Here is a 16,900-nt window from a genome sequence, read left to right as displayed (position 1 = left end):
GACATTGAAGATAATTAACACTACCATTGGGGTTATTTACCAGAGAAGGCCTCGAACATGTAATTTAACATTGGGACAATGAGCTCGGATGATCGTGAAAATGTAATTTGACACCGCAACAAAACGGGGCCAACGACCTCGCATGACCTTGAACTTTTAGGAGGGGGCAATGACCACGGATGACCTTGTACATGTATGAGGTTAGTGGCCTCTGATGGCATTGGAAATGACCTCGGATGACCTTGAAAATTAATGGAGTCAAGGATCTCGGATGACATTGAAAATGATGTCGCCGCCACCGCCCACGTGACACGCGACTTTCACCGCGAACTGATTTCCAAAATCACCGCCCACGTGTTACTCAACTTCCACCTTGGCCAATTATCAAGATCCCTGCCACGTGACCTTGACCCAAGGTCCCAAGGTCACCACCTGAGGAAGAGCGAACTGGAAGTGGTTCAGGTTCGGTATAGTATATCTACTCATTGGAAATGCTTATGTTTTGTAAGGGTATGAAGCTACCAGTTTCGTCAATCAGATAAGAAGACAGTGGTGTCGCGTCAAGTGTTGATTGTACCGTACTCGACCGCAATCGGTAGATCAAAGAAAATTCGCGGATAGTGTCGATTCGGTACTTACTTAATAGTGCGCAATTGTTTTGTTAATTCCAATCTAAAATTCTCGCACATCTCTCGTGATAGTAGTACAAGCATGTTACGACGCTTATTATTCAGAAAGTTTACGTTTGCGCACGAGCGAGCTTGTGAGCTAGTGGAGCTGGTGATCCGGAGTGAATATGGTGTATTTGTGTTTTACATTATGGCGCTATACGGTTATTATTTCCAATACCTCCGATGGTTGCATGGATCGCGAAATCTGTGAATTTTTAGTTACATTACTTGTTTTACGCGCTATTCACTACTCCTCTCGTTTGTTTGTTTGTGTTGTTATCTGTTACAGATTAAGCAGAACGCGCCCTTCTTGAGCCCAACAAGGCCATTGTGAACTGTAGTTTAAAAACTTTTTTTTATTTTCAACCACTCCTTGATATAACTTTTGATTACATACTGGTTTTCGATACAATCCAATTGTAATTACTTCCTTTGTTTGATATAAAGTTGGGGAGGACAGGTTTGTCTCCGAACGTTCCAGACTAAGTACAAAATTAAAAATCAAAGTGTATCGAATGAACCTAGGAATGAACTTTCTTAACCTTGTCAGTCAGAGCTGAACCGAGCTTACCGTCTCTATGTGTGTATCGATCGTTTCCAAGCTGCCGGTGGTTTTACTTTGATTATTGAAAGGGCTTGTTAGGACTTGTTAACTCAATAACTACCCTCCATTCAACACAAATGGCAAATATGAAAGGATCATATGATGAAAAAAGAAACTACAATCAACGAAATTGGTTATAATAATAAAGAGCAACGTTATGAAAAGTCCTTACAGATAGATTTTTTACCTAAATAAACGCCTATTTCATTTATATACCTCACTTCAGAATGTTCTTACAGAAGTTTGTGCTGTTTGGCGAAGAGGTTCTTGGAGAGTTTCTGAATTGGGCTCTCGGATGGCGTATTTGGACGCAGATCCTGGTCTTCCAAAATGGCGTTCCGTTTTTCTCTAAATGCCGCAAGACCGTCATCAAAATCTTTGTAGTAGTTGATCACTTCTCTAACGTCCTCAACACCGGAGTGCGCTATTGTAACTAATAATGCTGTCAAATCGATCAAGGACGTGTCGTTATCATTACCATCCCATCGGGGAATTTGGAACACGTTATCTGGGTGAAATTTGGCGGAGTTTGCGTTCCAGTCAACTACTATAACTCTGCTAAGATCTCTGTTTAATTTGTTCAAATCTTTAACATGGGCGCCGTCCACAAAGTTAGTTGCATCTCGCACTAATTTGTACATTATCAAGTTCTTTGGATCTAGCGCTTCCACGATCGGAAATACCGTCATTCCCTGTTCAGCTGTGTATATCACAATTTCGTACAAACCGCTTAAGGTTTCCAAAAGATATTCGACCCCTGGGCGTTTTTTAAACCTCCACCCAGTTTGGTACGTCCAGTCAGGGTGGACCAGTACATCGGTGAGCTCTAAAACTAGTGTAAAAAGCGGTTGATAGTATGGAGGATTTAATTCGTCGGGCAGAAGCTTTTCCCTAGACGGTTCGCTAATTAAACGCACATACCCTTCCAACACCTTCAAAGCTCTTCGGATGTATTGCAGTGGGGTGGGTTGAGCATAAAATTCGTCTGGAATAAGTAGACCATTTTCAGCTGCTTGTGGTTTTCCAAATTTGACAACTAAATAGATTCCTGTACCTAAAACTGCTGTCGCGCTCAGTAACAAAGTGTACTTAATTGTTCTCCACGCGGCCTCTCGGTTAGCAGCGGTACCATCTCCGTTGAGATGGGATGAAATTAGTGGACTTTCGGTTAGGTAACCTGAAATCTGAGTTTGTTGTTCACCAATTTTTGAATTCACTACTTTTGAAAGTATCCTATTCTGTTGAACTATGGGTATGCTTCTCTTAACTAAAAATTGTGCAGAACTTTTGTTGGGTAGTTGTATAAACAACGCAAACACTCTTCTTATAAACATTTTGAATCTTTGTATCTTAAACGCCAATTAACTAATGTCAGTGTCGATCTAATGTAAACTGTCAAAATTACTTTGTTGTTTAAAAACTAAGGTAAATTGATTTATTTGTCTGTGAAATTCACTATTAAAATCATACAGACTATTTATTAAGCGGCAGAGTAAAGCGATGCAAGCTTTATAGGGGAGTCGATGGTGCCCGTCTCTCCGTCTGTCCGTGAACACGATAACTGTCAAACGCTTGGACCGATTTGGTTCAAACTTTGCACAGTTATCATATTATATACCACATGTAACGAGCCAGTTAAAAATGGGTCAAATCCATTGACTCCGTGGGGTCACACCGAGGTGCTGTTCCGTTTTTTTAAACGCTCTTTATGGGTTTATTGATTGTGGCGCAGGATGAAGCAACTTGATAAAAATACAAAGACATTTCAAACAAAACGACCAGGCGTACGACAATGAAAATTTCTATTAGTTTTTTTCGACAAATAAGGATGTAAAGTAAACTAGAATAATAATGCCAGATCTCGTTATAAACAAAAAAATTTCAAATGATCTGGGAAAGAACCATTCATTCGTAGCTTTAATATAATGGGTGGATTATTCTTTGGAATTTTAACAATAGTAATACGTCTCCTTACAAAAGTGCTTTACATAATTTAACACTCTATTGCTCACATATTACTCCCACATCTGCATTTGAATCTAAAACTAGAGACATTTCTAACTTGCTACGAATGTTTAATATCCTTCTATGGTGGATGTTTAGGTACGCTGTTTATCGCATCAATTTTTTTTAACAGAATTCGATTAGGGTTTTGGTTGGACGTTGAGCGATGTTGAATAAATTTGAGGAAAGGTTCAATGAAGACAAAATATTTAAAGTGCTTCTATCGATTGTTTCCATTGTAATTTACAAGGGCGTTCAGTAACAATAGGGGAGGCATTTAATATTTAGGCGAGATACAAAGAACGTCAGTATAAGATGTACCTACTTAACTGTACAATAAATAAAATATGTTTTCCTTTCCTGTGTTTATTTGCGGTTAAGGAAATAAGTAGTAGTTAATCCAAACAAACCTGAAACTGTTTTTTTGTAAATACGAATGCTTTTCTTGAATCCTTTACCAGTAAGTATGGAAAAAATATCAAAAACATATATTCCAAAACAATTACGTATAGCCAAGTGGGCAGCAAATCATACATGCGCGACCAAATAGGTATTCGAGAAGAGTTTGCTGCGTCGAATTGTGTGCTGCACAGCCACCAAAGTCATCAATTCGTTCGTTTGTTCGTTGGTCGCCAAAAATTTGAACTAAGAATTTCGTCGTCGTCCATCAACAACTGCCAGAAACAATTTACTCGTCGCTCATCAATTCATCGTGAATGGACTATTTTACCAGGGCCCGTCTTGGTTTTTTGGCCATTAAACAACAAGTTTCCATTTATTAAGGCAAAGCGATGCAAGCTTTATAGGGGAGGCGATGGTGTCCGTCTGTCCGTCCGTGAACACGATAACTGTCAAACGCTTGGACCGATTTGGTTCAAATTTTGCACAGTTAACCTATATGCTACATGCAATAAGCCAGGGCAGTCACATTAGTTTTTTTTCATTGTATTTTTTGTATTTGATAATAATCTTTGTTTGTGTATATTTCATTTCGTTATCCTCATCACGAAAAGCACTAGAAATTTCCTTCTATATCCAGTTCACTACGAAATTAATCGTTGAAGCAAAGTTGTTAACTTGACCGACAGGATTCGTTCTAGAGGTCAAATGGTAGGTGATCATACCTACCCTGTGAAAGGTCTTTGCTATGTCAGTTTTACTACCAGTCCTCTAATATTTATTTATCAGGACATCTAGAGATGCATTTTCCGTCGCTTCAAACTTGGAGGCCGTGAAACCGGGACCGAATGAAGTGATTTAGTATTAATATACCGGGTGGTGCCTAGCGCGACGCAGCATAGGGATTTCAATGGTAATTTCCTTATAGTCAATTACTAGCTCCCCTAATTATTTTAGAGCAAAAGTCTAAATACGTTTTTTTAGAAAAAGAAATACTGCATGTGTTCATACTTTTAGTTATAATTTTCCATTTTTCAAAACCGTAGAAATCGACAAAATAAAATGGTTCATTTTACAATAAATCAAATATGCCTTGGAATTACCTAAAAAAACAGCGATCACGTTTCATTATTTGCCTTTGACGTATATTACATTTATATTTGTTTATAAATTAGTTAAAGAACTGCAAGTGCAATAACGTTCAAAATGTCCGTCAAAACCATCAGGAAAACGACAATACAGTCAACGTTTTGGCTGCAGTAGCGGAAAATCCGAATATAAGTTTAGGAACAAATCTTCGTCAAATGGTATCTGATGCAGATGCAGTATACATTCTCGAAAAAAACATTACCCTAAGATGCCTTTTATTGCGTCGCCGTCGGTTCGTTGAAACAGAATTAAATATGGAAATCGTTCGACGTCAAACAACGATAACTTAATAGATGCGATGCGCTTATAGTTTGTTAAAAGATTCCAAGGCATCATTGATTTATAAAAATGTAATTTTTTATTTTGTCGATTTCTACGGTTTTGAAAAATGGAAAATTATAACTAAAAGTATGAACAGATGAAGTATTTTTTTCTCTAAAAAAAAACGTATTTAGACTTTTGCTCTAAAATAATTAGGGGAGCTAGTAATTGACTATAAAGGAATTACCATTGAAATCCCTATGTTGCGTTGCGCTAGGCAACACCCTGTATAGTTTCGGCTTGGTGTATCACAATTACACTAGCGGAGTCCACCCACTCATTGCTTGATAAATATGCCGTCGCCGAGTTTTTTTGTGGTAAATTTACTCTACGATTTATCTTTTTCTTTTTTTCCTATGGATTCGGTCCTGCTCGAGCCCTGCGTTTTGAAATAAATGCGCGCGATCATGACCACGATATTGTAATTCGTAAACCTCTCTTTATTTTACAACGTGATAACACAGTATCCACAAAAGGAAATCTAACAAATTTAGTGGTTGCTTTTGGGGGCAATAGGACGTGTTGGTAGTACTAGCCTAGTCCTAAAAACTAGAGTGCCAGTTAGCGTTCAGGGTATTCCTAACGAATAACAATAATAATCGGAAATTGAATTCACAACATTTTAGTAGACCAGTTAGCACCGAGAGAATTTAAAACGTTCAAATTTTATTCCAAAAAACAAAATGACGGTGTCGAAGAAGTTGCTCCTCAAACTATTGACGAGCGTTTTACATAAAATCTCTTTGTTGCCATTCTTTCTTTTACCAGTTAGATCAAATAGTAATAACTGCACATCAGGTCGTGATTTATTTTCAATTAGTTTTGATCAGAAATCAATCGAATCAGATCATTATATTTGAGAAAATGTTCCCAGTAGTGATTGAAATGGGATGATTTGTCATTCGAATTTGGCTTCTGGTAAGATGAGACGAAGAAGTGAAACTAGAGCTTATCAGATGAAAAAAGAGGGGTGCAACATGGACCTGCTTCAAGTCTTTTGAGTACCTCAACTGTAAGTGGAGCAAATAGGTAACGCAACCTTTCACCCGTGACTGGCGCCTAACTCTTTACACCTGTGAGAGCAGAGAACGTTCACACCTGCTCAAATGAAAAATAAGAACCTAATCCTTCCGGTTAAGAAGACTAACGATCTTTTTACATTTTAAAGGTGAGATGAAAGAGATTAGGACAATGATCGGCAATCGATATGCGAAATGTCACGGCATTATAACCAAATTGCCGCGCAGTCACGTAATACACATATTATCGCGTAGTGGGAGAATTTCTCCATAAGGAAGTAACTTCCCTAGATTTACCATACCAAACGATACATTTGTGAATGGACCACCGGATGTAACGCATGAGTAGATAAAGTTTTATTTCGGAGACTTTTCCCAAGGTTGGCTATATCTTAAAGTGTTACAGTAGATAGTGTACCTACTCCTACTTTGAAAGTTTACAAAAAGTTGATGTCCTTAGAAGATAACAGAGAATTAGACAAACCGGAACACCATCTGCATCGCATGTTTGACCCAATTTTAATCTGTTTTGGCGCATATTCTTCCTCGTCGCAGTGACTCATTCATTTCAAAATGCACCCCTTGACGCATGCTTCATTTTGAAATAAGAATAATCAATAGGTATCCTTGTCGCAGCAGGTTATTTAAAAATTAAACAAATCAAAGACGTTTTTAAAAGCCATTCGTGCGTTAATTTAAAACCGCATAATATCCGAGCCGCCTTTTTTTTAAATTGAATTACCGTCCGCGTAATCAGTGGATTTGGCGCATCTCGCGAGCGGCGAAGAGATTGTCACATTTAACATTCCAGCGTGAGTCATGTAATAGCAATAGCACATAGCACTTAGCTTACCATCGAGCATATTCCTTGTGTAATCATCCTGAACGTAATCGTAAATCCCTTTGTATATGCTCATCTTTGGGCGGCCACAGCACGCACTCACCCCGAAATCAAGAAAAGGCGAAATCGCTTCCTTTTAACAGCGGCGAATTAACACTTCAGAAGGCATTTCGCGACGCCGCCAAAGTTCAAATAATGTCTGTCACGGTAATATAAATATAAGCGCGCACGCTCGCCGTCCAATCGATAGCATGAAGTTCATGTTCGCGACAAATTAGTTACGTCTCTGTTACCTCGCATTCGTAATAACGATTTTTTTCTCTCTTTCGCCGACGCTTATCAAACGCGCGAACTTTGCGCCCAACTTATCGCGTTATCGAACACAGAAAAAGTCAATAATTGGCGCTCATTAAAAAACTTGTTAGAGAGGAAGTAGCCTTAGTTTTTCTTATCGTCCTTCGAAAGGAAGTCTACTGTGAGAATCGCGTTACCCGTTCGTATGCGAAAGTTGACAACTACTCTGTCGCTCCCGATGTTTCAAATTTAGCAGCGCGGAAAGTTTGAATTACAACCACTTTTTATTTTTAAGATGTTAACAGCATGTTACGTAAATCTCTGTGTTTGCGTTTGAAAATTTAAACTACATCTTGTTTTGTTGTGGCCCGTTCATGGCGCCATCTGGTAACACCAAATGACCCAAGTCAAAATGTTTAGACCAGAAAAAAACACTACCCCAAGAGTATAAGTATTCTTTGACCCTAACTGTGTATTGCGAATACATTACTTTTTCTAGTAGGTACTAAAAAGCACCACTTCGGTGAAAACTCGTTTATATTGTAACCCCTGCCCTTTCTGAAAAATCCGAAAAAATCACGGCCGTTCAGTTGAACGGAAAGATTGTGATTAAAACTGAAGATACCTCAACATACAACACCTGCAGTTTCCATTGTATCCTTGTCACTAAAAACTTATGGGAAAACTTCAACAGAATTTATTACCTAGTTTCTCATTTGAATAGTCAGACGATCGCAAGTTCCTTTTTGATGATGAAGAAAACTCTGAATCTGCTTGGAAGTTCGGCGAGCATCTTTTGACAAATTTGATTTTGAAATCCTTGGTAGATTCAAGGTAATTTTACTGTACTTGTATTTTCTTCTAAGAAAGAAGAAATGATAAGACAGGTGGGTTGCTTTTTCATCAAGAATGGAAGATACACGAGGGGATCGTCGTGTAAGTACCGCCATCAAGTTCGCTGTTCGAATTACAGTACAAGAGTTGCCTGGAACTGTGTCTCCTCTACAACCGTCGCCTGTGTTGCGATACGCAACAGTTTTAAGAGGAGGATAGACATCGAGGCGCCATGAAAGATTAGTCATCGGCGATAAAGAACGAAATCGGATGTGACGTAATCTTTCCGGGAAATGACGTATTTTGTTTTAGAATGTTCGACACCATTTGTGAGTACTAAAGCAAATCGAATTACATTTCAGTCAGTTCCAATTTCGACGCCGAAGTAATAAACAGTTCGCACTGTTATAAATTGTGTATTCGTGATAAATACTCGTAATATTTCAACTGTTATAAATTAATTCATTTTAAGATTTATTTTGAATTAATTGTAAATAAATAAACTACGTAATTAGATTTATGTTAAAGTATGATGAATTGGGCAATCTAGTAGGTATATTTTCCTCATTACCGAGTTGTTTTCGGATTGACACGTAGCCCCCGAACGAAGAATTCCTATCTTCTGTGTTTTAATTAAAATGGAACCGTTATCAAGATACCCTATAACTTTGCTTTGACTCGTTTAAGAATTTAAATAACTAAGATAACGATTCTGCCGATTTCCAATAAAATTTTTGGGCCGATTGGAACTTCTATTTTTGCAAGTTTTAAAAAAAAACTTAGTCTACGAACTCGTCTATGAAACTATTTTGGGATGTGGAAATATTTTTGAGATCTGAAGCCTATTCTCAAGTAAATATTCAATTGATCCAAGCAAAATCCAGAGTGGCACCCGTAAAGAAAATGAGCATTCCTAGATTAGAGCTAACGGCTGCTACTATTGAAGCCACTGTGTTCTGCCGGTCAGATTCCAGTATTACCGTATCGTTTTGGATACGAAAAGCAGACTAATGGAAAATTTTTGTTAGGAACTGAAATTATAACTGTAACAAAATTGACAGATGGAATTTTATCTCTGGAGAGTGCAATTTTTTTTTAAACCATTGAACATTACTTATAGAAATAGAAGTCAACATTTTCAGTTTTTAACCAATGAATCATACCCTCGAAAATAAGACTAGTTTCTAATTCCGCAAATTTGCAAATTCCGAGATGCATAATAACTATACAAATAACAAATCTCTGATAAATTCAATGTAATTAGAAATTACCCACTCATTTGATTGTAGGAGGGCTTAACATTTTTCAAAAAGAGCTAGAAAGGCGCGATTATTTTCAACGAGCACCTAACTACCTACACTTTTTATATCGCGACCGTGTTCTGTCACTCAATATGTAAAACGAGTAAAAGAATACATAAGATAATCACAGCTATTAAGCTAACCAAAATAGCTATCACTAACACAAATAAGAAAAGTAAATGAATGGAAACGAAACGTGTTTAATTAACCTATCCCTAAAAAGGAAATGTAAAAAAGAGTAAGTATAGTTGTTACACTATGGTAAAAGTAAAACAGATTAATTAATATAAATGGCGTATTTGGCAATGAAAACAAAAGTCAATAAGAGAAATTGCTTATATCCATTTGAAGATATAAATAAACCGTACGGTCTTTCCTTCGAACAACCGTGTGAAACGTTTCTTTTTCAATTATGCGCTTTTAAAAAGTTGTCTTCCGCTCTTAGACCGTTTAGTTTATAATCGCAATAAAAGCGACTCACCCTACATTCACCGCGTAAATCTGCTGCGTAGGATCATCTCTCACCTACAAATAAGAACGAAGATTAATTTCTAGGATCACAAAACGACCGTGCTTCGTCCTTTCTCTTACGCCCAGCGTGTGGCAAAAAGCAAAATTACGAACAAATAGCATTCACATTTCATCTAATATTTATTAAATCATCTGCATGTGGCACAAGCACGACACTTAAATTGCCGTGCAATTTGTACCTACCTATAGTCGTCAACGTAGATCACGTCTCAAAATTCGTGAGCAGTTAAGTATCAACATTTTAGCTTTGAGGAAGTTTCGATAAAATCTAAATTCGTAACTTCGCTTGATTTTCACAACACCTCAACAAAATGGTCTAATCGTAATTGTTAGATACTTTCAGTTGTAATTTTGACTTTAATCTTTCGCGTTTTTTTTGCAAATTTGTTGGTGAGCTATTGATGTGGACTTCTGGTACTGATGTACAACAAAGTATCTGAAATCGCCGACCCCCCCCCCCCCCAATCTGGGCAAACATGTTTTAAACTTACAGGTGTTACTTGTCATGTTCATTTGCAAATGCGTAGGTAAATACAGCTCCATCAAGTTAGCCTTCGCAATTAAACAAAGAATGTGTGATGAAAAATCTACAGTGCTAATGTTGTGCAAAATTGTGCTGATCCAATTTTAATTTGTACCGGTCAAACTTCTGAAAATAGTCTTTTAGGGGACCTCATATCTCCTGCACTCAAATGTTGGTGGTCATCTCACCTATCATACGTCTACGGTCATAAACGAGAAACAAAATAAATGACATCAAATTATTTTTACCTTTTTCTTTAGTGACCGAATATAAAATACTAAAATGGCAAAGGTAAAATTTCGTTGAAATAGTCATATTTCTCAATCTATTTTTAAGATCCCAACGCCCTTCCACAAAGATTTAAAAAAAATGCGCTATTGTGATCACTTTGTCCGTTCAATTGAGGCTAACTTAATAGAGTTATACAGGGTGGTGACTTGCGTAACGCATCATAGGGATTTCAATGTAAAATTCGTAACATGCGATTATTGGCTCCCCAAATTATTTTAGAGCAAAAATCTATTAAGGTTTTTTGTAGAAAAAAATTTTTTACGTCAATCAACTGTATTAGTTTCCAATTTTTTGTATAATAAAGATGGAAAATTGGAAAAATAAACCCCCCATCTTTTTCAATAATCTGTGATGCCATGGAATTTTATAAAACAAAAACTACGCCAATATCCGTCATGCCGTGGAATGTCTGCTATAAAACAAATCAAATTCTATCAAAAAGTATTATATTTAGAACAGCGAATTCAACATAAAGAAAGACCAAATTACTAAAAACGGTTTCCTGTTATAACAATTTACAATTTATTGTTCCAATAAGTCACCATTCACTGCAAGACAGTAACCAAGTCGATCATAAAATCCATTTCGAACTGCTGCTAATTTATAACTGGATATCTTTTTGTTTTAGAAAATTCCATGGCATCGCAGATTATTGAAAAAGATGAAGGTTTCATTTTTCCAGTTTTCCGTCTTTATTATGAAACACATTGAAAACTAATACGGTTGATTGACGTAAAAAATTTTTTTCTACAAAAAACCATAATACATTTTTGCTCTAAAATCATTTCGGGAGCCAATAATCGCATGTTATGAATTTTACATTGACATCCCTATGATGCGTTACGCAAGTCACCACCCTGTATACGATTGTGGAACGGGATATACCTATTGGATAATGAAATGTATGCAGTCTGATATGTGCGTATGATATTTGTAGTTTAGGTTTGGAAATAGAATAAATTGATATTTCGTTCAAGGAATAAACTCCAAAATTATGGACGTGCAACGAGTCTGGTTTCGAATTTAAAGACAGTGTCTGAAAATTGAAAATAAATGTTATTTAAGTGATATATCGTTTTTGAGCGAAACGTATCTACTCAGCCACGCATTTTCTCTTAAAAAACAAATTTGAAATTAACTTTCAACGATTGTAGGATGATTCGCCCCCGAAAATTCGCCCCGGTAAATTCGCCCCTGAAAATTCGCCCCCAAGAAAACTCGCCCCCAAGTAAATTCGCCCCCGGACTATTCGCCCCAGAAAGATTCGCCCCGGAAAATTCGCCCCCAAGAAAACTCGCCCCCAAGTAAATTCGCCTCCGTAAGATTCGCCCCGGAAAATTCGCCCCCGGCAAATTCGCCCCCGACAAATTCGCCCCCGGTGATTCCGTTCCCGTAGGATTCGCCCCATAAGATTTATTAATCCTTGGAGGTAACAAGGCCAGCAGTTCATAAAATGAATGTTGTTTAATTTTAATTTTTTTGTAATAACTGTGTATATAAAGGGGGTAGAATAATAGCACTCAAATAGCTGTTAACTAAAATATGAATAGGTAATTAAGATAAGGTTGAATAAAGTAAATACAAAAATCTGAAAATCAAACTGACAACAGCAAAAAAGGAACTCTTATAGCATCAGTAACCCGTATTGTCATTTTTATACTTACATAATAATAGGACATTTTAAAACTTTTATGGCATTTGCACATTTTTTACCAAAATTCTCAAATTTAAGGCTGATCCGACGGGCTGAATTTGGAACGAGTACAAGAGTACCGTATAGCAGACTAATTACTACTTCACTTCACTACTAATTACTACTTCACTAATAAATATATAACTTTTTTTTATATTTTAAAGAAATGGGATGTTTCGAGTTAGATTTTTTTAGAATATTTTAATTATGATTTGATACTTCAGCAAACTTCATCAATGTTGGTTTTTTTCAACACAAATTTACATCAAATCTGAGCCAATTTTCAAATGTAAGTCTAAAGAAAGAATCATCCTTTGTTTATACATTGATGCCAAAAACATTTCAATACATCCATAAATGGCTGAGTAATTAGATTCCTTTGTAAACGCAATTTGTTGTAAAATGTATTGTAAACATACGGTTGACGTTGAACCGTTGAGAGACGAATAGACGATTGAATATGAACAATTTCGAGTTGTCAGTCTCGCCGTATTGAGTTCCAAATATCGTAATTTTTGCAAATATTTATTTAATTAATTTAAACCAACCTATTACTTCCGAGTGTTAATAAATGTTATGGGGCGAATGCTACGGGGGCGAATTTGTCGGGGCGAATATTCCGGGGGCGAATTTGTTGGGGGCGAATACTGCGGGGGCGAATTTACTTGGGGCGAATATTCCGGGGGCGAATGTACTTGAGGGCGAATATTCCGGGGGCGAATTTACTTGGGGGCGAATATTCCGGGGGCGAATTTTCGGGGGCGAATTTACCGGGGCGAGTCTTCCGGGGCGAATTTACCGCACACCCTTTCAACATCTATATGCGTATATCTAAAAAAATTAAGCCTGTTCCAATAATCACAAATAGCCCCTTAAAGATAGCCTACCAACAGTGTATATTGAATGTAAGTTGCGTGAGTAGCTAAACAAACCATACACATAGAAGTACAAGATGCCGTTGCTTGATAATTATAGCACCTGGGAAATTATGGAAATTAATAGTTCACAGTTGTGTATAATGAGTTGTATATCTTCAGGCGGTTACAAGTACAGATTTGTATGTGGAACGAGCGGACTTGTAAGATTATTAGTATGCCATTTGCATGACATTGTAAAGTGCAATTAAACCTCCGTGAAGGAATGTTCACTCAACGATGGATGGCACCTTGCGCCATACAAAATAAGTAAGCGAGTGAATCTGGCACATTTTCAATTGAAATAAGCTGGGTTCAAGTAAATTGTCCACTTTTTGATACCAAAATGCTACTTTACGCGTGACATTTCGATCTTCTAAAAATATCCAAGTACTCATTTTTTAGATTTGTTACGCAATTTAATATCTTTTGGGCTTTTAAAAAGAGCCGATTGCTATGCTGGGTCTATATGCTGTTTTTCCATTCGTAGGATCCTTAATTTTTGAATTTGATTCTTGGTTTTTTGTTTCATTTATTGTCGGTTGTCTCAACCATTTTAGTCAGCTATTTTGAATGTTTCATTTAACTTTTTAATAATGTTTGTACGCTTGTCACAGATTAACAACCCACAGAAACCCCAAAAATGAAAACACATACGAAATTACAGTCGAAACAAAAAAAGATCTAGTTATATTAAAATTATTTTAAGCTAACTAGATCTAAAATATTCCAATGTAAAACTGCATCCTCAAAATGGAGGCAAAAACAAGTGCAGTCATTGAATTTGTGCAGTCACATTCTTTAAATTATCTTATATTTTGTTGTCGTAACTTCGATTCGAAATTTGGTCTAATTTTTATTAAACGAAATTGATACCGGAAAAACTGTGTTAATCATATTTGAATGGCCTAAAAATTATAATGTAAGCATTCGCCTGTGGATTAAGTTGTCCGTGCTTGTGTATTTTATTATTTAGGTACATGCGCAAATACGAATTCTTGTATAGGTAGTATAGGTAAGAAGTATATTAGTTTGGATAATTTACATAAATATCAAACCGTAAAATTTTTTATTGTTATATAAAAATGCATCTAACCCAATTGCATAAGTACTTCAAATTATAAGGGAAAGTTTTCGCAGTGTCTAGTCTATTTTTCGCCAGCCTGTCTGTCTGTTTTTGTATTCTCTATAACTTTTATATTGAACATTTTCGCCTAAAATTAATAGTTTTGCCACAAATTACAAAATACCAGTTCCCACCCCTTTCAACCCCCGTGATTTGACCCGCGAAAAAATTCAGCTGTTTTAATTAGTTTCACCCATCATTTCACCAGTATGAAAAACTCGGTTACTAATTTTTTTTGTATACCTGGTGAATACTTTCAAACCGAACATAGGGAGTTAACATGGGAAAACAGTTTTTCGCAGCTTGTTGCTCCCAAAATTAACTTAGAGGGTTCATAATGGCACCACTGGAAAGAAGATTTTTTCTCATCTAACTAAATGCAGATTAGTTAAGTTTTATTTGTATTTTCTCATTATTTTATCAAAAATTCGCAAAATAAAATGAACTCAGAAATCATGTAGCCATGACTCGTATAAGATTTAAGCGTCCGGAATTGTCAAATTGAAAAATTATCTGTCGTATTATCGATATTAACGGAATAGAAGTTTGATTAAATTCCACGGAAAACAAATTTCGCACTCTGCGGTAACTATATTATCGCCGTAAACGTTTTTTACAATAAACACTTTTTCCACAGCGGAATACATCGTAAGTTTTGTAGTAAGTACAAATTAAAATTATTCACTTATAATTGCACAAGAGGTTTGTATTTTACCGAGTAAATTTGGGTTGTTTAGGTAATGAAAATCTGTTGCCTAGCAATTAGACGAGAAAAACTGTCAACTAATAAAAATGCGACACCGCAGGTGGAGCATTTTTAGGTTGACAGTTTTTCGAGTCCAATTGCTAAAAGGAAACAGATTTGAATTGCCACAACCCAAATTTACTCGGTTTAAATACAAACCTCGAGTGTAATTCGGCAGGACAATTTAACGAACAAGAAATTCACCAACTAATCAATTATTGACAGACGTCAAACTAGTCATATGGGAAAGGATAATGCGATAATTGGTTCGAAAATGAATAAGTGAAAAAACCACTAGTGCATTTGTCGCTGGAAAAGTTGCAGGTAACTTTTGCCGCTGTCAAAGTGACAATTTCACTGCGGCTTATGCGATTTTTTATACATGAGTTGAATTGTCACAGATATCGTACCTAATTGTTTTCATGACTACCGCGATTACGAGCATGATTATTTAAACCAAGTGCACGCCATTTTGACTACCTAATTTCGCAAAATAATAATTAAAAGTGCGACTAGACGTTAATAATTTACATATCATAAAACGCGGAAAAAATTTTCTTTCCAATGGTGGCAGTATGAAGTATGAACTCTCTAAGTTAATTTGGGGAGCAACAATCTGCGAAAAACAGTTTTCCCTGTTCGGTTTGAAAGTATTCACCCGGTATAGCCTGGACTATAATATTATGCGATCAAAAATGAGATGCTATCGAGTCACCTTTGGAATTTTTGTTTACATGGTAAATCGTATACTTCACTTGAACTTCCAAAGGCGACTCGATCGTCCCTATTTTTGATCGCTCGTTACTACAAGTATAAAAACAATAGCCACCTTGCTTCAGTTTTCCGATGACGGCGCCTTAAGGTGCATCAATCCTAATGGAACATGCCGTAATCTTCAAGCGGGTTTAGGTACATGGAAATAATTCCTGGGAGGAATAAACGCGGTTGTTGCCGTGTAGTATGATGTTTGCTACGAAGAAAAGGAGAAGACAATTCAAGACCTGTTTGACAATTTTCAAGATACTATCAACTCGAATTCATAAGACGTTTCCGATACTCAGCCTGGGTGAGAAATCGCTTGGACAAATGCATGGCAGACTCAACGAGATAAACAAAGGACCAGTTAGGTAGCATGGCGACATCGACCACCAGTTGATTACCATCAATTGGAAGAACGGTTCGGTTTACGAGGCACATTAAAATTGAGGCAATTCAGGATTATAACTTGAGAGAGAAGGTTCGGCAAAGACCAGGAAGGTGATCCCGTCTAGTGGTTCACATCCCATTCTAAACCAGAATCCAAAGTAGATATTATTAGTTATTACTATAAGCATGGACGTGTTACATATGCAAAATAATCGATAGAAAATCGACACAATCATAAATTGAACAGCCGTTAGAAAGTGGCAATTGGAAATGAAAAAAATATAAGTTTGCGTTCACATTTTAACTCGAGCTTCGAAATTTATCGAACTAATACCGATTAAAAATTTTATTAAAAATGCTCTAATAAGTGTGGGATAATATGCTGAAGGTCGTTGATTTTTTACTACTCGAACTTTCGTTTAAATTATGAGCATTTGCATTTAAAATTACATTCATAGCATATACGCATATACATTTCCTATTTATTAGCGCTC

General features: G+C 36.6%; 1 protein-coding gene across 1 annotated transcript; it reads right to left on the bottom strand.

Moving 5' to 3' along the window:
• Nucleotides 1-1,508: 1,508 nt before the first annotated feature.
• Nucleotides 1,509-2,615, bottom strand: LOC116176252 (mitochondrial import inner membrane translocase subunit TIM50-C-like). The gene has a single exon (XM_031494736.1). It carries the CDS (start codon nt 2,607-2,609, stop codon nt 1,509-1,511), a length of 1,101 nt encoding a protein of 366 aa, XP_031350596.1. The 5' UTR covers nt 2,610-2,615.
• Nucleotides 2,616-16,900: the final 14,285 nt, after the last annotated feature.

The sequence above is a fragment of the Photinus pyralis genome, unplaced genomic scaffold, assembly GCF_008802855.1.
Source record: "Photinus pyralis isolate 1611_PpyrPB1 unplaced genomic scaffold, Ppyr1.3 Ppyr1.4_LG7, whole genome shotgun sequence".
NCBI classification, from domain to species: domain Eukaryota; kingdom Metazoa; phylum Arthropoda; class Insecta; order Coleoptera; family Lampyridae; genus Photinus; species Photinus pyralis.
The sequence above is the reverse complement of the archived record's forward strand: the minus strand, read 5'-3'. Positions and strand labels throughout refer to the sequence as shown.